Genomic DNA, 27,664 nt, shown 5'->3' on the forward strand with positions numbered 1-27,664 from the left:
GCTTGGTGCATGGAGCCTGGATTAAGTCAGTTTATTGGCTCCTGCTGCCAGAGGCAGCCCATGTCCAACAGAATCCACTGCCTGGAGCTCCAAGCTCTGCAGGTAATCTGAGTGAGGGACTCTGACTCTGTGGGAGATGCACTGCTTCTGCAGGCCTGGATGATCCAGGAGAATAAAGCTTCATCAGCACTGATATGCCCACATGCAGCAGCAATTTGAGCAGCAAGGGAACAGCCGAGCTACAACAGCTCCAGCTGGGTATGTTCTGACATTCAGAAGTGACTGGTAAGGAGATGAATCGCATTCCATACACTATCTCCCCTAACTTCCCACACAGACATTCCTAGCATAGAAGACCTGAACAAAACCTCAGTATGGCCAGTAAAATAACTCTTCCTTCCTAATGGCAAGAGATCTATTTACATACTCAAGCTCTAAATCTCTCAAAAGAGCTACATCATTATACTTCCAGTCCCAAAACAAGCAACCTGAAATGCCAGGTCCCTACAGCACAAGCGAAAGGTGTTCAAACAAGATACAAAGCTAATGCCTAACAGCTTATAACACAACTTTTATTAGAAAAGTTATACATAACAGCATCAACTATTTCCAAGAATATCAACCTTGAAAAGCAACAAAACCAGACTAAAAATGTGTAACAAGAAACTAATGACCTTTTCTATAATTAAACATTCAAGTTATCTACAATGTCTCTTTTTACAAAGGGGAAAACCATGGTTTTACAGGCACATAATGTTGAAAATAAAGCTGCAGTAACTTTATACAATTAACTTTTTTCAAGGATTATTAAAACATGGTCATCATGTAGTCTCAGCTTTTTTTTTTTAAACATTCACATAATTTTACAGTTGAGTATACACTGAATTTTCAGGAGTCCCAAAATTATTTCACAAAAGTGCCAACATTAAAACCAGAACCTTCTGTGTGAATAATTTTGCCCTAAGAAAAGTTAAGACAGGTTTCCATAATCAATATATTCACATATATTTCTGGTGCTATCTGGTCTAGCAGTAAAACTTCATTCTCTGCAAGCAAAATCAAGTGGGACTTCTTTTGCCAAAATGATAAAATGTTTTGAACACAGGAGTGCGCATTATTGGAAGAACAGATACTAAAACCATAAATATATCCAAAGAGCCATTAATACCCTACACAATTAAGTGGAACTGTGCCTGTTTGTACTGTATATTCAAGTACAGGCAGCATCTGAATTTAGCCTTTCTACAAAGGCAAACTGTTCTACTTCTCTTAATCATGTCTTCATACGCCTGCTTAATAAAAATCAGATAATTTACAATCTAGAAGTCTGTTTTAAAAAGTCTGGAGTTTATATACACCTCTAACAAACCTAAAGCATTTTGAGATCTTCAAAGTTTAAATGAAATCACTATAGAGTTTTCACATGATGCTTATTAACAGTAATCAGCCATTATCAGTAGTGGACCATCATGAGGTGACAAGTGAAAGGGAATGTTTCGTCTAAAATGCTTACCACGTGTTCTGTCCTTCTGTGTATGCAACAGGATCACATAGAGGAAGTGCTTTCCACAAACACCTGTTTCCCTTTAGCATCAAGGGCTACAAAAAATCTGACTGCAAAAATGCAGTGAGAACGCAAGCTGACAGATCAGGCACTACCTTTCATATTGGCAGCTTTGAGAGACCCATGGTATGCACAAAGATCTAGAGAAGGGTGGAAAAACCCACTACTATGAGAAGCAGACCGAACATTTTCGATGAGTTTGGCAAAGTTTTTAATCAGACAAGAGGTTGGCCATTCTGGTTTACTTGTATAGGTTAAAAATATCACTATTGAATCAGCTAGTCAAATTATTGTAAGACATTTTCATTGATACTCAACATTACATGCACCAATATTGCACACACCTGCTCCGAGCTGTTAAACAATCTTCATCTGGGTCCTTGAGCTGTCTGGTTTCTGCAGTTGGAACTCAAGCCACCCACCCCAGCAGTTTCACTAAAAGTTTAAGTGGTAGATTTAAAATACAAAAAACCAAAATAACCCAAAAAAAGAAAAACCAAGGACTTTATACAGACAATGAAATCTAAATTCTCTGCAATGGTCTTGTGGGCCCTACAGATGGGGCAATACATGTACGCACTAGTGAAAGGAAACACTAGCTCTGCTGTATCTAACCATTCAAATGATATGAAATCTGGGACCAGGTGTTGCAATGATGTCGCTGTAAGGCTCCTCCTGTGTCAGCTCGATAGCTTGCTGCTTTTTAAGTACCAGGAAACTGTAGAATTTGGCAGCTGCTTGTTTTCTATTCGTATTTCTGCACAGCTCGAGCAAACTGATGGATTCTGCTCCAGTCTTCGCAAGAGCTCTCTGAAAAACACAAACATCAATACTACAAATTAAATAAATGACTACATATATAAACAAGAATGTCTGTTGGCAAGATTCTGGTTGTTGTCACCCCCAGGACTCTGGGAAGGATGTGATACTGGATGGGGACATCACAACATGTGCATGGAAACTTCTATATGGATCTTATCTGAATGAAACCAAGGTGGCTTCACAGGGATGTGCCAATAAAAATCAGTCTTGAACTTATTCCAGAAAAACTGCAATATGGCACTAGCTTTTCTTCTGCACCAAGAGCTAAGCCAGTCCTTTCTGACTACAGGACAAAGACTTTTGAGGGGGGGGGAGGAGGATATATCCTGTTTTATTTCTCAAATAAAAAAACCTCCAAAATAAATAATAATGACCTGTTGTTTGAAACAAAATTTCCAGAGCTCAGGCTCTTTAAAATGCCTCATTTTCCCAGGGTGAAAGCCTGTTTATTTCTAAAGCTTGCCCATTTGTCTGAAGCTGAATTACCCAAAGTCACTTACACTTTTTTCAAAGTCTTGGCCAGCATATTAAAATATTCAGGAAAATACATCTGTTTGCTGGCGAGAACAACAACTGACGTCTTCAATTCAAAACAGAACCGTCTGCTCTGGAATATCTACTAGATGAAAAGATATTTGGCTGGCCAAACTGAATTACTTTATATTAAACAGATTTTAACTTCAAATCTCATTACAGACTTAATGTTTCAGCCATCCAGTCCAATGCTCTTTGGGGCACATCGAAGAAAGAATTGAAAAAAGACAAGAAAAAAGCTACACATGGTCCAAACAGAATTCTGAAGCTCTTTTCAGAAACTGTGATGAAACATTCGGTGAGGAAAACATTACACAACATTACCAACTGAACATCTGCACACTTGAAAAACTGCTTTTAAGCAACAGTTGTACTGGTTTGGGCTGGGACAGAGTTAATTTTCCTCACAGCAGCTCATGGTGCCCCCAGCTGACCAAAGGGATATTCCATACCACATGAAGTCATGCTCTGCAATAATAGCCAAGGGAAAAGAAGAGGGATGTGTGCACACATTTGGGGTTACAGCATTTGTCTTCCTAAGTAACCATTACATGCAGTGAAGCCCTACTTTCTTGGAAATGGCTAGATGTCTGCCTGCTGTTGGGAAGCAATGAATGAATTCCTTGTTTTGCCTTGCTTGCAGATACTTTACCTATTAAACCACCTTTATCTCAACCTACATTTTCTTGCTTTTACCCCCGTGATTCTCTCATCCCAACAGTAAGGAGTGAGCAGATGGCTATGTGGGGCTGAGCCCATTACCAGGGTTAAGCCACAATCACAGTTTAAAACAACCTTAACTAGCAGAATTCTTACAGCTGTGCAAAAGAACTTAAATCATATTAGTTTACAATGTAAATGCACTTAAATTTAGTTTTACTTAGGTGTTGTAAGGGCTATTTAGGAGTTTGAAATTAAAATTTTATTGTTTTGTGAAATAAGGAGTAATTCTTACAATACAACTCTAGTAACATTTTCCAGAACTGTAAAGCTTCTGCTTGATTATATCAGACTTTTGAGAAGCTTAACAGAATACAAAATACTACTTAATCTCATCATACTGAAAGCTCTGCAGCATCCCTGCCCTCAGTTCACTATACTGGAAGTTCAGAGACACAATAATGACAATGAACTTTTATCAGCAGATACAAGAGCCTATCGATGTCACAAAAAAGCAAAGATGGAAAACAAAACCAGTTTTGAGATAGAATTGAAACACTTCAGTGACAGTGGAATCTCAGGAGCTGCCAAAATGTTTAAGGGAACAAAGGGTAGGAGCCACAAACTAGACTGAAAGGCAAAGGTAGTCCAAGAATATACGAAGTACAGACACAGAAACCTAGATGCAAATGGAGAGCAGTTTGGACATAAGTGTATACATGGGGTGTTCAGTTATCAGAAAAAAAGCAAGCGAGAAGCCATCCTACAAAGATTATGTCTGTACACACCAAAGCCACATGCTGAAAAGTAACACTGCACCTTAGCCAAAGTCAGATCCCCATAGTTGTTATAAATTCAGCTTATCATAGCATGGAAGTTTTCAAACTAGCCTAGCTGAGAGTAAACATTCTGGAACAGGGTTTTATCCCTAGACCCTGTTGGGGTTTGTTCAGGGTAACACAGCACTAAGTCACAGGTGCCAAGGTTTCATTAAAAACACAAACACAATTATTTTAGAATCCGAATTTCCGCTTGCTTGCACACCAAGTACGGACATAAACGTTGAAAATCACTTAAAATAAAAAACTGAACTTCAAATGTTGTTTGGAAAAAGAATGACAATTATATTACGATTTAATCGATTACAAGCATTCCCCTCCCCCCACCCCCCAAACAGAACTGGTATTTTAAGTCTGTAACATCTACTGCAAAGAAAGCTCACTTAACCTTCCTACTTTGGCCAGAAGCATCCAGGGCTACTTTAAGAGAAGCAAACGATCATGTGTACCTGAAGTCCATGAAGCATTTGCTGAGTCCTCTTGTTCCATCTCCTTTCTTCTTGATCCTGATCACCCCCTGTGCCATCTTCCTCCTGCAAGTAGCCAAAATTCATGCATTTACAAAACAATCTTTCATCCACTGAGTTATGAAATGAAAGAGGATATCTAGATATCACTGCAGCTTTTTTCATCAAGCCAGAAAGTTTAGACAACTTGAGTTGCAGGATACATCCAGAAGAGGCAGGAAGTGGGATGGAGGAAGACACAGATCTAAACTGATGTACCATAGCAAGGTTGCCTACCATGATGATTATACCTCAAAACATTATGCTGAGAATTAGTAAAACACAGAAGTTCAGTCATGACAGATGAATGAGAAGAGACCCTTCCTTACAATCTAGGATTGCTAGCACTGAACACAGTACTCACGGTGCTTTTTGCATTGCAAACATTAATAAACACAGATATGTTCACATTTCACTTTGGAACCAAAACTACTGAAAAGAAAACAGGGTATTGCTAAAAGCTGCAAAGACCAGCAGCTGCAATGACTCAGCTCCCCATGTCCTATGAAACACTCACCTACACAAAACAGTACTTGTTTACAGAAGATGGGTTATGTATTTTAAAAGCAACATCCTGAAGTGTCAGGCAGTTGGACTAGATGACTGTTGTAGATCACTTCCAACTGAAAATGCTCTAACAGCTATTTACACTGTTAGGAAAATCATCTTCACTGATATAATTCACATTTCTTCGTATATGTGACTTCTTACAGAGGGTGACTTCACATGTCCAGACACATTCCTTCTCCAACAATAAAACAGTTCAACAAACTAGTTTGATATTATGTATTTCGGGTGTAAAATGAAAGCAATCAATGAAGTTTGGTTTGATATCCATAGAATATTAAATATCATTGCTAAGAAACAGCTTCAGTTATCACATTTTAGAACATCAACGGTTTTCTTACAAAAATCTACATCTATGAACTGGCATCAATTATTTGAAATGGAACCATAAAATTAAGCTCAAAACTTCTGTATAAGGCATCATAAATATGTACAGTGGTTTAATCTAACCATATGTGAGAACAGGAGAACCCTATAATTCAAAGAAGAATATATATGCAATTTATAAAACAGAATAATATAGATAATACGAAATGGTCATAGAATAATTTTTAAATCCACATTTAGAACCTTTGAAAATGTAGATTTAATTTCCCAAGTAAGGATTAAAGATTTATTTCTTATGCCAGTTAATGATTCCAAAGTCGATCAGTGCTGAGGAATACACAAACTCTTTCCAGATAAGGTTTCTTACCTCCTCTTCTTCCTCCTCCTCTTTCTCCTTTTCCTTCTCCTTCTCTTTTTCTGGCAGAAGTTCTAGCTCTGGTATTAGCTGGCAGATGTTTTGGGGCTCCTCTGGAGGCATTTCTACAGGTGGCATTTCCAGCTGTTGTGATGGTGGATGCTTTAAGAGTACACAATACAGTTAAACCAGTAGCATCATTTATCAGTGCTTTTACAATAGAATGCTGATGCTATAAAACCACTTTCACAAAATCCAAGTCTCTAAATCTGAGCCATTTGTCTTAATTTTTCAGTTTTGAAACACAAAAAGCAATTTGTTTTGCTGTCCACAGATATATTTTTTATCTTTTACATTCTATTCAAACCAGAAATTATGACACCACTATAAGGAAAAAGGCTTTCCAATAAACTTCACTTAGTCCACCACCCAAAGTACTGATCTAATTTCTTGGATCAGCTCGTGCAACTTTAAAATCCCACGTAACCAGATGCACTGCTACACAAACACATTTTAACTCACTGGAACAAGATATCTTCAAACTATCAAAATTATGTTCTTTGCAAGACATGCATGAAGGAATTAAGATGTAGGTACTTTGTTAAGTTTCTCAAAATGTATGAGTGACTTTGGTGCTCCGGGTATCATTCCTCAGAAGATATTTTTATCAAGAAAATCCAGAAAAGCAGTTTAAAAGGATTTATGTACTCAGTTTTAATAAAATTATTCTCCCCCTGAATCTATACTTAGTTAAGTGTTTGCCAGTAAGTTACCATGACACCTGGAAACTGTTTTACACTCTTTCTTCTCTAATATACCTCCAAGTAACTTTTTAGAAACACACATCTGATACTGCTTCAGGTAGAATATACTGCTACAGGTAGAATATACTGCTACTACTAGAGGCCTGATCTGGTTGGCATGATCAAAGAATTCCCAACACCACAAAGCACAGTCAATGCCAACTTCATCCAATGGCATGGCCAAGAGGAGCAGCAGCTGCCACCCTTTTTAGTAAGTCAATGTAATATCCAACAGTGTCATTCTAAAGCAAATGACCTGCTTGCCAAGAAACTTGTAATAAAAAGTGGGGTTAAAAAATACACACAGAAGACAGCATAAACCAGGACTGCTCTCACCAAGTAAGCATTCAGAAAAGGAATACACCTTTCGTTTTGCCCATTTCCCCCTACCTTCACAAACATGATTACCCTTCATACTGTATCATAGCTTTTACAGAAGAGAAAGATATGAGCTAGTTTCCAAGCCTACTCATAACTCAACTAGGAAATCTTTCCTAAAAATCAAAATTTTCTTTCAAACCCTTAATTGTAGAACATCAGGACTATCTTTAAAAGGAAGGTGCACAGCTAATACAATCCTTTCTTCATCAGTGAAAGCTGCTCATACACACTTGCCAAACAGAACTTAATAGCTTTGTAAGCCATACACCTTTCTCCTTAAAGGCTATTTTCTGGAGGAGAAAGCACCATTTCTTTATCCTACCTGCATTTTAAGTGCAAATCTTACTGAAGCATTTAAGTAAAACACCACAAATACTACCCAGGGCCATAGATTCTGATATTACTCCAGCATATTCACACCACCACAGAAAACTAGTGCCTCAAATCTGTATCACTTTTCATTCTTATATTGAAATAAAATCAAAAAATCTTAACTCACAGGTAACACTGGCTCTGGTTCTACTTGCTGTAGTTTGCGCTTAACACCTGTCTGAGGTGGTGGCGGTGGCATAACAGACTCATCCAGGTTGGTTCGGCTGCCTTCCATCATTGATTCTTGCAAACGACTTGGTTCTTCCAGAATAGGTTCATCTATGTTACAGAACAAACCCAGTTTTAGATACTTTGTAGAGCTTCAAATTACATTGTTAAGTCCAACCTGCTATTAATTTAGAATTGAGCACTCTTTTAACAGCCTCCATAGCTTTGGCACCATCTTGAACAGAACTGGTACAGATGTGCATACGACCCAATCCAACATCCATCTAGCCTACTGGATCAAACTCTACTTGTCTTCTGGTTCTAGGAAAAAAGGCTATTTTATGCCACAGGCTGTGTATTGAGCTAAACAACCATTACAAAGCTCTTTACTTCATTCATAATCTTTGATGACTTAATACAAAGCACAAATAGAAGAGTCAAAAATAAGCTTTGACAGAAAGCAGAGCATCTTTGACAAGACACAAACCAATGACATCTCGTTGCTGCTGTTGCTGTTGTTGCTGTTCCTCTCTGGGAACCTCTGGGTTTTCAAAGTCTTTAAGAAACTCATCAAGGTTGTCAGCTTCTCCACCTTTCCTCCTCTTTCTTAGGTCTTCTGGTACCAGGGGTGTAAGACAACGAGTAAAGAGCTGCAGGTGAAAGGTGAGGTTAATCACTACTGTAGTCCTCAGTGTCCTTCGTTTACCTTTATTTCAGAACAAGCAATTATGGACCATTTCCTTCCCCATTCTTTATGCTCCTTTCCAACAGTAGTAACATTTAAAAAAAAAAAGTAATTTATTTCTGTAACTGATAACTATTTTAAGCACTAGTGTTATCTTAGCTGTTTAATGACTTTTTAAAATTATAAATACTGCTATCACATCGCTATTCATATGCTGATGTTTACTGTATATGAGACACAATCCTGAATATAGTCTATTTAGAAATGAACCTGCACAAAGCCATTACCTTCAGTAGCCTGTTATTCCACAAAGGCTGCGCAGGCAGAGAGAAAAGCTTTTCAACACCACCAGTTTCTTTCCACATCATCAGCTTCTTAGTAGGAGGTGCCAAGTCCAACGTAGTAACAATGTCAGAGTAGTCACTTAACTGGGCTCGAATAGTCTTGCTATCCAGTTCTTTCACACTGTCCACAATCAGCTTTCTCTTCCTCTTTGCTTTGGTTTCCTTGACTGTTGAGATTTTTTGCGAGTAATAAAGGTTAGCTCAAACAGGCACCGCACTGTGCAGTAATCCTGCAGGTTCTCTACAGATGTTATCCGCCCATGTATAATGCTTCCTCAAGAATCTAAGGCAACGTTAGCTTTGCGAAAAGGAATGAAAAGCTGCAAGCCCTATTAAGGGTCAAACACTATGAATGCTGTACCAGAACCTACAAACCCCTCCATATGTACATGTAGTTCTTCTAAATCTACCTAAGCCTCAATGCCCTCATCTGCCTCCCTCCCTCATGGTTTGCTTGTCAGGCTGGTGATCTTCAGGAGCAAACCCTTGAGATGCAAGGCCCCTCTGACCTAAGTCTAAATGCCACCAAATTTTTCCCCTAAGCCCTATCTGAGCTTTGGTAGTGTTAATGTGGGTGGTTATCTTACCTGTACCTCTCATCCTGCTCTAGAATGACTTTACTGCAAATTGCTTACAGCCTGGCACTCTGCAGCAGACCCTGAAGCTCTGGCAAACGCTGTCTTTGCTGGTCCCAGCTGATCAGCTAGGACCTTTGTTGCTAGCTTGCCACCAGAGGGCAGCGCTAGGGCTTTTTAATTGGCCAAGCAGTAAATCTGGCCTGGAGTTCAGTCTGAAAACACAGGACAAACTACATTTTTTCCAAATCTTTTATAATTTTTTTTAATAAAACAGGGATCTGTTTCTGATAAGCCAAGTACAGTACCAGTTAAAATAAGAGAGTGTCTTGCATTAGAGAAAAAGACAAGGAATTATACTATTTAGAAGAACATCAACTACAGATGCATCTCCAGAAATCATTAATTCATTAAAGCTACCAATCACCAGAAGAGCTCTCATTCTTGATGTAAACAGTCACTCCTGGCCATCAAACATTATTGTGCTGCACTACAGATACTGCATTAGAATTAAAGGCATGGTAAGTTCTATTCCAATGCACTGTATTTTAAGCAGCATGTTTACCAAAAGCTACAGTATCATGCTGCTGCACACAATGACTGCAGAAACTACGAACTAGGATCAGCTTAGACCATCAGTGTAAGCTACCTATGTGGAAAGTGCTTGAAGGCTATGGTTAGAATAAAAGAAATACAGCACTTGGTCTCTGTTTTCTCTTTCAACTGAGAACTAGAGTCAGCAGCAGTCCTAGACATTCATTTCCATTCCATCAAACTAAGGTGGTCTCTGATGACCCAAGTAGAACACCCACAAATTGCTTACTCACCAGTTATGTCAATAGGCTCCAGAGCAAAAGCTTCCTCTTCGTTGGGGACAAGTGTTGTCTGATCAGTCATAGTTGGTAATGGTTCAACTGGATCTACCGAGTCTGGGCTGTCTGGTCCACCCACTGCCAATTAGAACAAGTATATCTTGCACTGTGTCAAAACAGTAAGAAACTGTGCTACCCTTCCCCTGCCCTCCTCCACACCTTAAAAGTGGTTTACCGCATTTCATACTTTTGAGCTCAACATGCTTTTAAGGAATAAAAATTTTTCCTTTTAAGGAATAGTTGGTAAAAGCTCAACTGAATCTACTGAGTCTGGGCTGTCTGGTCCACCCACTGCCAACTAGAACAAGTACCTTTCACTATGTCAAAACATTAAGAAACTGTGCTACCCTTCCCATGCCTGGGAGAGATGGATCTGATTCGTATGAGAAGCTGAGATGGAATTCCACCAGTCCATTGTCTCAGAGATGGGTGGGAGGAGTTAAGACTCTAGTGTCCACTGCCTGGGAAAAGGGTGTGAAGAGCTGAAATGGGACACCACTCATCCAATCGCCTGAGGGATGAGTAGGAAAGAGCTAAGACTCCATTATCTCGAGGTGTGAGGAATTGCTGCCCATTACCCCAAGAATTGCTGCAGGCACATGGCTGCAAGACCAGGGAAACTGGTCCATCAGGAATGTTTAATACTGTCCTGGGTTCAGCTGTAGCAGTCATTTTTCTCCTCAGTAGCTGGTGCAGTGCTGTGTTTTTCACTTCAGCCTGAGAACAGTGCTGATAACACCGATGTTTTCAGTTGTTGCTAAGTAATGCTTACTCCCATCAAGGACTTTCTCAGTCTTATGCTCTGCCAGTGAGGAGGAGCACAGGAAGCCAGGAGGAGGCACAGACAGGACACCTGACCCAAACTAGCCAAAGTGGTATTCCATACCACATGCCCAGGATATAAACTGCGGGGAGATACCCGGAAGGTGCAGATTGCTGCTCAGGTCCAGCTGGGTGTCAGTCAGTGGGTGGTGAGCAATTGTATTCTCTCCCATTGTTACTTTATTTCCCTTATCATTATTATTATGGGTGGTAGCAGTAGTAGTTTTATGTTATACCTTAGTTACTGGACTGTTCTTATCTCAGTCTGTGTGTGGGATTTACATTCTTTCGATTCTCCTCCCCACCCCTCTGGGAGTGGGGGGAATTCTTTTCCTCCTTTCTAGGGGAGAATGAGTGAGCGGCTTTGTGGTTCCAAGTTACTGGCTGTGCTTAAACCACGACAAATACATGACATGGGGAACAGAGGTACTCCCCCCAACTCATTATAAAAGGGGGAAAAGGTAATCACAAAAAAAAACCTTTGCCATGAGGATGATTTCAAAAGGACACCTCTGTGAGGACACTCTTCACCAACAACTACTACCGACCCTGAGGGACACCATCCACGAGACATCGCCATGAGGGCAACTCCATCAGGACACCTCCAAGGGTGCCTTCAAGGGGACAACTCCAGGACACCTATACGAGAACACCCACCTCTGACGACTACTACGGATTCTTGGGGGACACTCTGCTCTGATACTGACTACAAACCCTGAAGAACTCCCACCACTGATGACAACAGATAACCAGGACACTGCTAGATCCACGGTGGTGACTATTTCTCCCTCTGCATCCCAAATTCTTGCCTCATTTTCTACTTTTTTTCCCCCCAATCTGTCCTACTGCTATGCCCTTTTATTATAGTAATTTCCCTTTTTAATAATAATTGCCATTTTTTAATAAGCCAATTAATCAACTACAATACTTGACCTTGTTTGCATCTTCATTTCACTCTTGGGATCACGAACGAAAAAGGGTCTGACACGGGTTTTCTCCAATTGGATCCTGACAATACCCTCCTCCACACCGTAAAGTGGTTTACCACATTTCACACTTTCAAGCTCAATGTGTTTTTAAGGAATAACTATTTTATGATTCTAATCAATTCTAATACAATTAAATTTGTTTAGAACAAGTAATTCTAGACCTAGCCCTAGATCATACTCACTTGATACATTATCATCATCATCCATATCATCATGAGGAGGCTGCTCTGGCATCATCACTCCACTTTCTGAGAGTGCAGGTGGATCATCAAAAATACCACCATCATTATTACTGAGAAGTTTATCATCTGAAAACCATATGAAACAATCGGTTTTGCATCCACAAACTCATGAAACAAGTATAAACAAACTCATGACAACACAGATAAAGATAATGCAAAGGTTAAAGAAACCTATACTTTTGAAGCTGACATAAAAGCAATTAGTTCTTTTTCAAGGCACATTTCTGCTCAAATTTTGAGGTTACAGATAGCCTTTATTACAATGCACATTCCACATACTTGCATCTTACTAGTTTCTTAGTAATTCACAAAGCACTTAATACAGTTATCAACATATTAATTAAACCCTTGGAAGGAGTTAAAGAACAAGAAGAGTACAATATTTTGTCCAAAGAATGTTATGGAATGGTAAAAACTCAGGATGATTTAATTTTACTTCATTTGAAATATGCCAACACTTAACATGCTACACATCATCTGTATCACAGTAGCACTCTCAAACCAGATTCCCACTGCTGAAGATACAACTTTAGAGAAGGACCTTGTCAACAAAGGAAACACCCTCCTCCCTGCTTCCCCTCAGAACTAATTATTGAGGCAGATGATAGAACAGAGGAAAAACAAACTTCTCAAACATACCCAATATTCCACCATCGTTTCCTTCTCCAAAATTATCATCTTTGTATTGGTCTTCATATTCCAGGTGATTAGATTTCTCATTGAGGTGACTGGTGCTCTGTTCAGGTTCCAGTAGGAGATTGGAAGCACTGGTGCTCACTAGCATGTCATCCTCAAATGCACTACCTTCTCTCATCATCTCACGATCATCCATCCCAAAGTCACCTGCAAGGATACGATTTCACTGATATAAACACTAAAGAACCAAGATGGAAGAGACCTAGCTCATCAAAGGCCCACATAGAAGACCATTTCAAGCTATCTTACTTTCAGTTAATGACAAGATATAAGGAACAGTGCCCAACAACACCACAGTGAAAATATTGTTCAAGCAATTATAAAAATAACCATCTCCTCTTCAAAGAATTTTATTATGTGAATTGATTTCAGCAAGATCCTACTAAAATTTAGCTGCACTGAAACCAAAGAATTCCAAGGAATTAAAAAAAAATGTTGTACCTTATGCCTTGAGTTTGGGCTTCATGTACAGAGAGCAAGCCAATACCACCATCAATACCTAGATTATACTTTCAAAAAGATTACTAAATTATGGATTACATTTGTGTACTCTGGAAATCAGATATTCAAGTGCAACTGTATTCAGGCTTTAACTCAGATCTTAGAATGCTGTCCTTCAAAAGATACTGAAAGAAGTAAACTAGTGACCATAACTGCTTCAGCTTTAGAAATCTCCTAACAGTTTCTGACTGGAAACATGCCTATGATTAAAGCAACAGCTGACTTCATATTCACAGCACATTTTGAAAACTGTAATTGACATAGTACTTCATTAATCAACCTGACTGAATATCCTTTACTATGTTTGGGTAGTTGATGCTATGATTCTTCAGCTTTACATAAGCAGCTAAAAGCTTGCTGAAATTAAGAGGAAAAACTGACATGAACAAACTAAAAATTAAACGTACAGAAACACAACATTTTGGACCTGTTTTGTTGGGAATCCGTTGCAATTGGAAAACTGTAACTTTACAGTTACAAAAAACAGCTTAGTAACACATAGTAATACACAGGATTTTTACCAAAGTCGTTATCTTGGAGGATACTGATGTTGCCCACTTCTTCTCTCATTGTGATTTCTTCCACTCTACTCTGGTTCAAACTGAACTGCTGGGCCACATCAATGTCACTTAAACAAAGAGAAGCCAATTATTAAAAATGAAGAACAGATAAAGCCTGCTGAGAGAAATGTGAAATGAGCCTCTAAGTAGTACACTACACACTTCAATCAATTAATGAAAAAGCTGATAGTGGATACAGAATAGGAAACACTACTTAAACCAGTCAGACGATTCACAATTAAAACCTATCATCCAAATCGCGTTAGCTTCTGGGGGATGTATCAGAAGCCTCTCTTACCCCGTGCTATGTCAGGGTCACCAATTTTAAAGGCCAAATTAATAAGCAAGAAAAGATACCACCCCCCACCCCCCCTTCAAACGTCAAAAACTATTAGTATATTAATTTATCATAAAGCTATCTAGTAGCAGTGCCAAGTTAACACTCTGTGGTGTGTTAAGGTCCATTTCTTAGAAGACCACAGAATTTTTATGCAGTTTCAAATTAATTTGAAATATAAACCAAACAGAACATTGAGTAAAGCAAATTGTATCCCAGAAATTCCATTATGAATAATCCAAAAGGGTAACAAACAATTCAAGTTGTATACTTGTTACTATGTTCACAAGTCACCAATCAGTATTAAAAAGTTTTAAGAATTGAAAGTGCCACTACAGACATTTCCATAAAACTAATCTTGTCTAACCTGAGAATATATGCAATGCCTTGCACAGAGAAAGAAGGAAATAGTAATGCGTATCTGAGTTTCTTAAAAGCTTCTGCAAGGACAGCTTTAGCTTCAGTTAAAATTACATGCTACTATGAACCTCAAATTAATGCGAAGATGATGGTGTACTTCCTTGGTGCAGCAAAAGGTTTAAGGATACAAGTTATGCATAGACTGGATTTTTTTAGTTTGGCAAGGCTTTTGTTGTTTAAAACCAAGCTCTCCTTAACTAAAACCAGAGAGCATTTGCATGGAAATAAAAGAAAAACCAAACAAACCACAAACCAAACAAAAAAACCAACCCAAGCTTACTCTAGATCCGGAAGTGGTTGGTCAAAATCATGAAATTCCTCAGGTAAGGTAATAGCATTGTAAGCAGCCTCTCTGTTTTCCTCAGGCAAATCGACAACCCCTGCAGAGAAGAACACTCAGACATAAGTTGCCACTCCTTACAAGGACAGCATTCTCCCCTCTGCCTTCAGTACTGTTTTCTCTGCATGAGTTTCTTGTCTTTAAATTGATGAACTGAATTGATGCTAGACACCTATGAAGAAACCTTAGGTACTGTTAGAATTGAGATTGTCTAAATTCAAAATATATACCCCCTCGAGCCCTTGTCCTGTTTCGTATGACCCTGGAAGCCTCAAATCACTGGATAACATTTGTGTAGCACAATGCAGAGCTGTGCAGCTAAAAGAGGCATTGAACATCATCAAAACACTATGCAGGTAACCTGCTACATAATCAGTTTATCATGATGCTCCAGATGAGCTAGTTAGTCCCATTGGTTTGGGTAAAGCAGCAACAACACAGCAGCCTGTTTTGGTTAAAGCAGTGATTCCATCAGTTCAATGAGCTCTTAAAGTCCCAGCACAGTACTGACTGTACCTGGGCTGCACAAACTCCTAGGTTTCTGCATTTAGAAGAGCTGGATTACCTAAACCACATACATACCTTTTCTTACCCTCCTGGGATGTAGAATCTACTATTCAATGGGCATTCTCAGACCATGACTATCAGATTAGGCATCACATAAGAATAGTGCCAGTAGTTGGAGCCTCTCTTTTATTCAAAGGTTTAGAGGTCAGGACACTTGAAAGTGCATAGGAAATGAGGGTTCAATTTCTTTTGTAACTTGAAGAACATTTGAGATCTATGTTCTGCCTTCTGACCCACACAACACAGGCAACTCTGAGGTACAGCTACTTCAGAAACACTGCCCATCATGTTTCCTTCTGCAATGAACAAGCAAAGAGCCACAGTCTAGAGAGACCAGGAATAAGCATGAGCCTGTAGTTTACTTGTCCTGGAACTTGGCTAGGAATGAAGAAACCCTAGTCCATCCTTTCAGGGCTATTCAGTATTTTTAGCTGTTGGCTGCTTAAAATAAAACACGTAAATGATCCTCAGTGTAGACAGGGTCAAGACAATGTCTAAACCACAAAGCTGATAAACTGGGCACAAAGACAAGTGTCTCAACTTGTTTCAGGTCAGCATGCCATGTTCTGTTAGCCTTGTTTTAAGGGGCTTCACCTTCTGCACACACTCTGTTAGGAATGGAAAAACTGGGAAAACAAATTGCTTTGTGAAATTAGACAAATTTATGATATGATCACCTGAGGCAGTTAAATGCAACAGTAAACAAAAAATCTGCAATGGTCAACAAATTGACACTGAAAGCTACATAAAGTTCAATGCCTGAATCACAAAATGGAGATTGGGAAACTAAGATAAAAGAATGATATACCTTCACTTTCCTCAAATTTACTGTGGAACTGGCTTTCAAGAGCTGCCTTTAAAAAAAAAAAAAAAAAAACAACAAAAAAAAACCACAAAAACAAAAAAAAAAAAACCAAAACACACCCCGAAAAGTCTTCCTTTAAAGCACTGCTTTTAAAGAAAAAGTTCAGCTTTTAAATCTGTTATTCTCACAAACTTAAAAAGGTAGAATGTGATTCAGCACCTGCGAGTATCCAGCAGCATCACTGCCACAGCTGGAAAAAAGTTTCCCAGGCCAAAATGAAAGAAAACTATCAACTGTGTGTTAGCCAAGTAATGAATTGCTGTATGGAAAATCATTTCAGTTATTAATATGGCTCCACATCTTCATGGAAAAAAATCTTAAGAGTAAGCAACTATATAGGGGAGAAGTTGTGTGCTGCACATAGAAAAGGGAAAATATCTTTGTTGCACACAATACATTTCACATTATTTCCAGAAACTAAAACATGAAGCAGGTAAAAATAAAAACCCAGCTTACTTCTATATTTCTTCTGCAACTCATGGCTAGGCATTCTTTGCCCTCGATGGAAACAATTTCCTGTCTGTGCTTCTATTCAGTGCATGCAACTGACCTTTTATAGACTCACGACAGAAGGTAAAAACCATGCAGCATGTTTCCATATATACACCAACAGCCAAAACCATAACGGAGATTTAGTGAATCAGCACTAAAGTTTTCTTTCAGAACACAAAAGATGTTTTTTAGCATACAACTCAGTCACACAGTGGACTGAAACTGTGCTGAAGGACTTCTTTAATCATGTAGAAAGAACTGCATGCAATTCTTCTACAGGGACAGGAAGACAGAATTGTACACCTTCTTAATACTTATCTTTCTATAAACAATGTTACTTTTCAGAGAGTGCTTAAAGACAGATACCTGGACGAAAAGCCATCTTAATCTTAATGAAAGCCTCATTACAGTCTGCAAGAAGATATTTTGCTTTCCTGTGGTAGATTCTAACAACGCCTAGTAAGAGATGTCCTGAGGTTCGAAGTGCCATCTTCACCTAAAAACATATTGCACAGTGAATTAGATGTGGCCTCACTTTTTTTCCCTATAATGAAATTTCAGTTGGCTTTGCACAAGTAACATCAAATATCCAAACTAAGTATAAAAATCAGCAGAAAACCGAAGAACGAATGAATACAAAGTTGACAGTTCAAGATGATACTCTACATATTACAGACTGATATTTGCCAGGTCACCCATGAATTAACAGCATCTCACTCCAGGAATTCCCGAACACTGCTCTGTCTAGTACAAAAAAAAAAAAAAAAAAAAGTGACAAAGCAAACCCCATTTTACCGTATCTTTTTCTGACATCCTTATTATTTTTATTGAGGGTGGGGAAAAGGACAGTCATAAATTACAATATAAGTAAAATTTGGTTAAAAACTGATACCTGTTCTTCTGTTCTGCAGTTAAGGAGAAAACCAGAGAAAAACAGTGGAAGATGTGGGGCATCCATAAACAACCACCGCCACATTAAAACAAGTTAGTATCTTTCCTCTTTAAACTCACTGCTTTACTATGTAATCAGGTATCTGCTGTGGGAACAGAAAACTGATTAAAAAGATTTCAGAGAAGGACTCCTCTTAAGTACTTTAGTGTGAAAGAGCACGAGACTTGTGATGAAGGGTACATGGCAAATTGCCTCCTAGAAAGATTAAGCCATAGAGGGCATAGGGGTTTAAGCTCAAACTCTAAGAATTCAAAACCTGTGTTGTATAGTCTTTCTAACATTCCAGCTAATGAAAGTGTTCCAGAGTTAAACATATGAAAGAGTGCCTATTTTTCTTTTTCTGCAAGAATGCTGCAGCTCACTAGTGATGCCATAAACATTATCATAATCCTTCTAAATCCCTCCAGAGTTGACACTGAAGCAAATCACTGCTCTAGAAGAGCATCTCTGAGACTGTACTATACAGTTTTTGCTTATACTTTGCAGTTCTTCAAAATCCAGAGTAGCATTATAGAAACACTTCATGTTTGTACCGAAAGATAAAAATAAGTTTTCTTTTTCAAAGAGTTGCTGTTCCTTTGAGACATTCAGGCACCTATTAAGTGGCAAAAGTCACAACCGTATCAGTCTACTAGCTCTTCAATGGAAGAATTTCATGAAGATAAGACAGAAAAAAATTAAAAAAGAAAATCCCAAGAGCCATCCAGAAGTCTTATATTCTTTCAGTTTTGTTGCTCTCTATTCACTTCCAAAAAAAAAACAGAGAAAAAGGTTCAAAAGCTTTTACACTAGTATAGTATTTTTATTGCATGTAAAACTACCCTCATGTAACCAGTAACATTACAGGCTACTACGATACTTCAGATCTTTTTGTTGTAGCTAAGCAGAAAAACGCTTTGAACTTTGGTAACGAGCATGAACAAGTTATCTTAAAATACTATTTCTACACCTCCCAGTAACAACAGCACTGAAAGAGTCTTATCAAAGTGCCTTTAAAAGTTACTTGTCAGAAAGCCTGGGCTTTCCTCTCTTCCAAACACTTGCTTCTAAATGACACATAGTACATCAAGATACAAGTCTCCTATTTACACAAAGCAAAACATTTTGTAACTAAATTGCATGATACTTCGGCATTAGAAAATTGACAAGAAAATACTCTTAAGAATCGGTGAGTCAATGGACTATTTCACATCTGGACAGACCTTTCCACCCTTTACAGTAACAACATGACAAATTTTATTTGTATCAGTGACCCAAACAGTAACTACCACCTGTATACACAATTGCTTGTTACTACAAGATAACATTACATCAGTGTAAAACAGGTACCTTGGGTGAAATGATACTCTCCACGCTGCTCTCCAGATTACATTCAAAAACGTGGGCTTTGGTCAGCTTCTTATCCCAGTGGGCCGCCAGCCAGATTTTGGCCAGCGGCCCACGCTTGCTGAGGACAAAGTGGGCATAGAACATGGTCCCAGATGTCTAAAACAAAGTGCAAACACCTGCAAAGAGAAAGGCAGTTTTGTTCTTCTTTTTTGTAGAAGATGTGTAAGAGTAACATCCTTATAAACACCCCCCTATCCTCAGCAGGCAAAGCACAGGTTTGCTTTCCATTCATTACGGTCAAACTATTTGTTCAAGCTATTTAAAAAGCCAATACTTACAAGTGGTGGCCATGTAATAGCATATATATTTATTGCAGAGGAAATACAAAGCAGGAAGAACAGTAACCAATGTCCATTTATGTAATTTAAAAATGTTTACCATCCCACAAGGAAAAAAACAAACTTTAATATATTAAACTTTACGGTAATGACACCAAACTCATACAACACAAACATGTCTCAGTTTTCAGTCCACAGTGGTTTTCTACTTCCCACTTTCAACCCTTTCCACTCTTAATTCAGTAGCTACTAATATACTACACCAGTACACATCCTACATGGTTTCAGTAAAACATTCAGTGTTATAAAATACATAGTTCTAAACTTCTTGGATTTCACTGTATTTTCTTATGGAAAGTACAATTATATCTTCATTTCTGAACAGACTCTCCATTTCATAATCCTTTTAATAACACTTCATATTTTTTATTCAAGTGTTGATAAAAATGTTAAGAAAATTGACTGCATTATCTCAAACTTCCTGAAGATTGAGTTTTCCTCTTTCTCCTTCACCAGAAGGACAGGCTTCCTTTTACCTATTTATGCAGTAACTACATTCTTACAGCTAGTAAGATGCCAACATATCAAACCATGGGAAAGCAGAACAGCATGATGTCTTCTGATCTGAAGATGCTGATTTCATGCATGAGGAAAGCATATGATTCAGTTCAACTACAAGCTGAGAAAACAAGGTTTGCTTTAAAGAGGTGGAAGATTCTCCACGAACAGCTTTTTCTTCAGCAATATCCATAAGCAGGGAAAAGAAATGAAAAGAACAGGAGAGATGCAACTATCACATTTCATCTCCTCCATGCCTACAGAAAAACTGCCAGAGGAAGCACAGCAACATAACAGTAAAAGCGGGGCAGTTTAATCTGGGCAGAGCCAGTGCAAGGAGCACCAGTTTCTAGCCATTAAAAAAAAGATCCAGCGTTTCCCAAATGCACGCCAACACAACTGTATAGGGAATAGAGGGAAACACAAAGCATTGGTAAACACGACAGCCAGAGAGAGATTCTCCAGAAGCTAATTCCTAAACCATACCCATTTAGTTATAGGTAGAAGAAACAAGTTCCAAAGCAGGTAGGGCAGAGCTGTTGTTACTTATAGGGTACACTTCCAAAAAAAACAAAGAGGAGCAACACAATTGTGACTTCCAGAAAAAAAAGCATAGGGGCAAGAGAAGCACTGACATTACTTGTTCAGTGGAAGCAAAGCCAATCTCGTAGCTGGAGAACAGCGCTCGACCTCTCTGAAAGTAAAGGACAATTATTTTTTGGGGTGGGGTTGGGGTGGTGGTGGTTTTTGTTTTGACAAGTGGGATTTGAAGGAATATAAAAGCATATGGAAGATTACAGTAATACCATACTCCATAGTTGTACCAATTCTTAGGTATTCTTCAACATGCAAGATGATGAAAGCTGTGAATTTCAGCTGCATTAAACAGTTTTCAGACAGCGGAACTGACTATCAAGCTTACCTGTCTTAATGACAGACTGGCCACTGATTCTGTTCACAAACAAGAACGTACACAGTGGAGAGGATTTAAAGGAAATAAAGGCCATGTTCACCTTCAGCTTGAGTTAACTCAGGAGACAGAAAGGATTTAAACTACTCTTAGGGGTGAAGTCAATACCTTTGAGTCATAACAAAGCTGCAGATTAACAAAAACTTAAAAAGCCACTTTTATTTGTTGAGATTGTGTGGAGGCCAAGGACAACACTGCACAGAGATGGCCATGAGAAAGCTTTTCTAGGAAGCAAAACAGAACAATTTGGAAAACTTCTTAGTCAGTAAAAGTTATCTAAAGGAAGGTACTGTGCTTCTTCCCACACCATGTTTTTTGAAAGACACCACACTGTCTCAAAGGCCAGCAGACAATCCCTTGTGCATTTCCAAAGGCCTCGGTATTTTTGTGTATGCAGAGACATAACTTTGCAGCACAGCATTCTGATATCTCAACTTGCTACCACAACCATGCAGTGCTTTGGCAACAGCAGGCCTGTAAATTACCCCTGAGTAAGACGAACAGGGAAAAATACAAACACACAGTTAACAAAAACACTTGCATTACTCCATTAAAAACAACAGCTGCAGAAGAACATACTTTGATTCATGGAGTTTGGGGCAATTATTCAGCAATGTTTTACAATCACTAAAATAGGTAGCATGGATTCACAAACCTTCAAATATACAGTTAACTGTAACCCTGAGAATATACCAAAGATTTCCTGTTCAATATGAAACATACTATTTGAACAGCTCAGTTAGAAACAACTTAGAATCATAGAATAGTTAGGGTTGGAAAGGATTTAAGATCATCTAGTTCCAACCCCCCTGCCATGGGCAGGGACACCTCACACTAAACCATGCCATCCAAGGCTTCATCCAACCTGGACTTGAACACTGCCAGGGATGGAGCATTCACAACCTCCCTGGGCAACCCATTCCAGTGCCTCACCACCCTAACACGAAAGAATTTCTTCCTTATACCCAATTTAAACTTCCCCTGTTTAAGTTTTAACCCATTACCCCTTGTCCTGTCACTACAGTCCCTAATGAAGAGTCTCTCCCCAGTATCCCTATAGCCCCCCTTCAGATACTGGAAGGCTGCTATGAGGTCTCCACGCAGCCTTCTCTTCTCCAGGCTGAACAGACCCAACTTCCTCAGCCTATCTTCATACGGGAGGTGCTCCAGTCCCCTGATCATCCTTGTGGCCTCCTCTGGACTTGTTCCAACAGTTACATGTCCTTTTTATGTTGAGGACACCAGAACTGTACACAACACTCCAAGTGAGGTCTCATGAGAGCAGAGTAGAGAGGCAGGATCAGCTCCTTTGCCCTGCTGGTCACGCTCCTTTTGATGCAGCTCACAATACGGTTGGCTTTCTGGGCTGCGGGTGCACACTGAAGCCAGCTCATGTTCATTTTCTCATTGAGCAACACCCCCAAGTCCTTCTCCGCAGGGCTGCTCTGAATCTCTTCTTTGCCCAACCTGTAGCTGTACCTAAGATTGCTCCGACCCAGGTGTAGGACCTTGCACTTGTCATGGTTAACTTCATAAGGTTGGCATCAGCCCACCTCACAAGCATGTCAAGGTCCCTCTGGGTGACATTCCTTCCCTCCAGCATATCAACCGAAACACACAGCTTGGTGCCATCGGCAAACTTGCTGAGGGTGCACTCAATCCCACTCTCCATGTCAACGATGAAGATGTTGAACAACACTGGTTCCAACACCGATTCCTGAGGGACACCACTCGTTACTGGTCTCCAGCCGGACATTGAGCCATTGACCACAACTCTTTGTGTGCGGCCATCCAGCCAGTTCTTTATCCACTGAGTGGTCCATCCATCAAATTGATATCTCTCCAATTTAGAGACAAGGATGTCGTGTGGGACAGTGTCAAACTAGAAGCTGAAAACCATGGTATCAAGGGAAGGCACAGGAACAGTAAGGAGTCACCTGTGCTTGTGATGTTTCCCAGGTTTGACTGCCACCCAGCACAGGAGCTATAGATCAAACCTAGAACTTGCTTGGAAGACTAATGAATAAATAATACACATGCAGACTGTTTGAACTTTTGGAGAGAGTAAGAACAAAAAATAGATTCTGACAGAGGTTGTCTGTTTCTCTTCATACATTATTGAAGCCCCGCCACAGCAAAACACATGAAGAGAAACAGCGACAGACTACAGACAGTTTAAAGTGTATTTTAAACTGAAGTGTTATTAACAAATTCAACCCCTATTCCACGAAGCACTAATTTCCTGTCACAATATCACCCTCTGCTACTTGGAAATTCCAGCCGATGCTCTGCTCTGTATGATAATACCTAGGTACCATAAATGGTACAAAGCCCACCTTCACGGTTCTGAGCTGCTCTTGTTTAGAGGATAAGGCAGTAGCCCCAAAGCCTGCTCTCACTGTCCCCAGACTTATTTTTTTCTTTTCAGATAATCCTTTTCTTTATTTCAGGCTTTTTGTCTGATCTTTAATTCATAGGGCAGTATGCTGATATGGTGGCATAAAAAAGAAGTAGATTTTTCTGGCATAATTTGAGGCTGGGAAGAATGTTAAAGGAACTAAGAGCTTTCTGGCGTGGCAGAGTGCTAATGCAGACATGTAGAACATATGCTGTTGGCTGCAAGAGCAACTCATACGAATCCTCAGAAGAAAAAGGGTAGCTGATAGCTTTTGAAAAGCTTGTAAGGTAAAATATAATTCTTAATTTTTGAAACTGACTGGATGTGAACCAGGACCTTAAAGTTTGCTTTAAGAATGTACTAATTTTTCTGTTTTGCTTGCACTGTTCTGAGGCAAAAACAGTATGTACTCACACAGCACCAGGTGGGATCAAATGCTCATCTTGCCAAATTGTGCTTTTAAAAGACTTTAACCTTGTTTTTAATTAACCTCAAATTTGCTTCCATGTACCACAATTTCCTTCAGGTTCCTCTGCCTAAACTGGTCTTCAACAACTGCATAATCTTATTTTCAATATGTTTATTTCTAAGAAGTGTACAAAAGGCAATAATTCTATACAAAAAGTAACTGAGCACTTAAAGCAAAACTAATAAAATACAGCTAGTACACGGGTCTGATCCAGAATCTGCCTGTTTCATTCTCCCATCTGAGAATCTGGTAATTGATCCTGCTGAAGAAGCAAGAAAATTGGGTAGATGCTACCCCATGAACTTCATCTTGATCGTATGTTCACAAATACTAAGTCTTAAAATCCTTCTGCACCTTAGAACAGCTATTTACCTATGTGAGCTCTGAAAAGGACTCTCCCATAGCTTCAGTCCCATCCTTCAAGTCATGCAGAAAGAAGGTTAATAAACTAAGCGTTGACAATAATATTGCACACAACAGATACAACTTTCACCATAATTTTATTTGACTGGTTCACTCCAGCCCATTAAATCCACTTGCCTGTTACTCTGCTAGGTCAGGCTATGTATACATATGCCAGTTCACAGGTTAAGCTCAGCCTTGTTTCATTGTCACCTATTTCTGCTCCTCAGGCTACTCCAGAGCCACATTCATCCACTGATCAGCAGACAACTTCCATACTACAGTGTAAAAATCAGCCAGTCATTTAAATTCATTTGTTCTTAGGCCATCCTTCAGGCTCTCTTCTCTCCTGGTTCCTCCCTACATATATTTTCTCCCTATGCTGTCTCTGTTTCTGTTTTGCTAAGCCAAGCCAGCCCTGGAGTATGTGGGGAAGAGTGAGCTCACCCTGTGCACCTGAAGCAGCCTAAATTGGCTCTGCCGAGCTTCAGAAGTCCAGCAGGATTACCCTGACCCTGCAATTGTACTTGGAGTTCTTAAATTTTAACTCATAATCCTTCACAGTCCTTCTTTCCTGTCTAAAGCTTCCCTGGTGTGGGCTCTTACTAATGCTGTCTCACTAGTAGGTTTCATTTGCATACTGAGCACCTGGTGCCACTGAAAAAACCCTAAAATTCATCACAGGACCCATTTGCACAAACTGCCAATAACTCCTTACTCCTAGCTCAATGCCTCTTTTCCGCACCACCTTATTTCATCCCGTTCCTTCAACCACCTTAATAATTCTCTATTAATCCACATTTTTCTGAATTTTAATCTATTTCTTTGTGGCACCTGCAGCTTTACTTAAGTTCAGTGACAAGTCACCTCCATTTCTTATGTCAACAAAATTAATTATTGAAAAGATGAAACTGAACTAGTCCAACTTGACATACCTTTGATAAACACATACAGCATTTTGCATTTGTCTCCAGGTCTGGGTTTTTCCACCAACCTTTTGTCTAAAAACCTGTGGCTGAGGTTGCCCTACTGGGTCTCTTAACTGCTCAAAGCGCACCATCTCTTTACAGGAACTGCATTCACTGTTCTGCATTACGATATACCATGCACTTATACAATCAAATTGCTAGAACCAGCACCCCATTAAAGTTACTAATTCAAAAGGCAGATCACTCAGAATTATTGCACAGAGCTTGAGATTACCGAACCCTGTGAACGCTGTTCACCCCTCCCACCTCCATTTCACATTTAAACCTCAGCAGGCATCCTGCCCTGGCCCTTACATCCACTATGCCCTCTCATCCAGTGGAAAAGAATCTTCCATTTTAGTCCCTATCTCGATTGTCCCAACCTGTTTTCTGCAACCCCAAGTTAAACTAGTGCACTTGCAGAAACCGTATATTAACACACTTTCTAAATGTACGTAAGTTGAATGTGAGTAAAGAATTCATTATATTACTCCATCTTTTCCAGCACTGTTCACCCAAAGAGCCCAAATGTAAAAAAAAAACCAACTTTCTAACATTTCGCAACAAAGAAACTCATGTACTAAATGAGGCAACTACTCTAATTTCTCTGGGAAATCCCATGGTATCAGCGATCCTGATGGCAAGACAAAAGTAATTGTGTGGTAATTTAAGTTTATTGTAGGTCTCACTAACTTTTTGTTCTGCCTTTTATCCTTCCCCCCCACCTACTTCCTCTCTAGTTACAACTTCAGGTCAGCAGGCTTTGTGTTTCCAAGTTTCACAGAATGACGAGTATTTACAAATGAAACTTCATGAAATAAAATGCAAGCCTGGCCCTACTACTGTTTTGACATTTCACCATTCTTGATGTAACAAGGTTTACCGAGGAACAGATTAATGAAAGTGTATGCTTATTGCACAAGTTCACACAATGTGGGCCTAAATGATAACTTCTCCAAATTTACAGTATTTTCTTCCATGTGTTGAAATTTAACAAAAAGCTATTTTCACTGAAACAGTGCCAGTAAGTCATAGTGACCCCAACTTCGCTACTGACAGAAACATGACACTGTTTTATATTCACCAGAAGCCTTCCATTCAGAATCAGAGAGAAATCTTAAAAATTGTAGCAAGATTTATATCAAGAGTGTCCACAGAAGCCGCTAGAGTAAGATCTTAGTTTTTCAAGAGGTAGGTATTTTTAAAGGGGGCTTTTATTTGCAGATCAACAGAGTGCCAGAAAACAGTTTATATACTAGCAAGGGCTGCAGAAGCATTCATTAGTGTGCTTTATTCAAGTGAGAAGTTAAATTACATCAGAAACACAAACAGGCCGATGAAACTCCGCTCCTCTGCCCCTCCCCAGTCTGCAGCAGCCCCGCAGCTACACCATCCCTTCTGCCAACCCGCAGCCGAGGATCTGTTACATTATTCCGGCCACGGGATCCTAACTCATTGCTCCCTCGTCTCCCACGAACTGGCTCTCCCCTGGAAACAGGGAGATCGCTCCAGGCTCTCAGCCCGCCCCACCACGCCGCGCACACCCCGCTCTGTCCTGCCTGGAGCGCACTATGCTCCCCTGCGAAGCTCTACCCGTGCCCCCGCAAGGCCGCAGACGGTGCCCCGCTGCACCTGACCGCGGGAGGATCACCACAACCACCCGGGCCCTCCGGGGGGGCCCCAGAGCCGCGCTCCAGGCTGCCAGGCTGGCCCGGGCCCTCCCTGCCTGCTGCCACTCGCCCGCCCCTCCAGGAAGGCTCGGCCGAAAGGGCGGCGCGGCCGCGCACGGCCGCAAGAGGCCGGCAGCCGAATCCGAGAAGGCCGGCAGCGCCCCGGCACCCAGGCCGCTGCAGGCCCCTGCCATGACCCTTCTGGACGGAGGCAACGAGCCGGGGCGACCGGCGGGAGCGAGCGCGGCCGGAGCCGCTCCTTACCCTGGTGCAGCGGCTGGCGAGGCCTGGCCGGTGACCGCTGCGCTCCGCCGCGCCGCGCCGAGCGGCCCGCTCAAACAAACAAGATGGCGGCCGCGGCCCTTCCTGCCGCCCAAAGCGGCCGTTCAAATCACAGGATGTTTA

General features: G+C 40.1%; 1 protein-coding gene across 1 annotated transcript; it reads right to left on the reverse strand.

The window, feature by feature from the left end:
* Window positions 1-551: 551 nt before the first annotated feature.
* Window positions 552-27,664, reverse strand: RAD21 (RAD21 cohesin complex component). The gene is made up of 14 exons (XM_065668837.1): window positions 27,524-27,664; window positions 19,487-19,662; window positions 17,572-17,701; window positions 15,222-15,321; window positions 14,146-14,252; window positions 13,067-13,270; window positions 12,368-12,493; window positions 10,330-10,452; window positions 8,871-9,094; window positions 8,386-8,548; window positions 7,858-8,009; window positions 6,187-6,336; window positions 4,869-4,952; window positions 552-2,374 (listed from the first exon to the last, which is right to left on the reverse strand). Exons 2-14 carry the CDS (start codon window positions 19,628-19,630, stop codon window positions 2,183-2,185), a joined length of 1,899 nt encoding a protein of 632 aa, XP_065524909.1. The 5' UTR covers window positions 19,631-19,662; window positions 27,524-27,664; the 3' UTR covers window positions 552-2,182.

The sequence above is a fragment of the Lathamus discolor genome, chromosome 2 (assembly GCF_037157495.1).
Source record: "Lathamus discolor isolate bLatDis1 chromosome 2, bLatDis1.hap1, whole genome shotgun sequence".
NCBI lineage: Eukaryota > Metazoa > Chordata > Aves > Psittaciformes > Psittacidae > Lathamus > Lathamus discolor.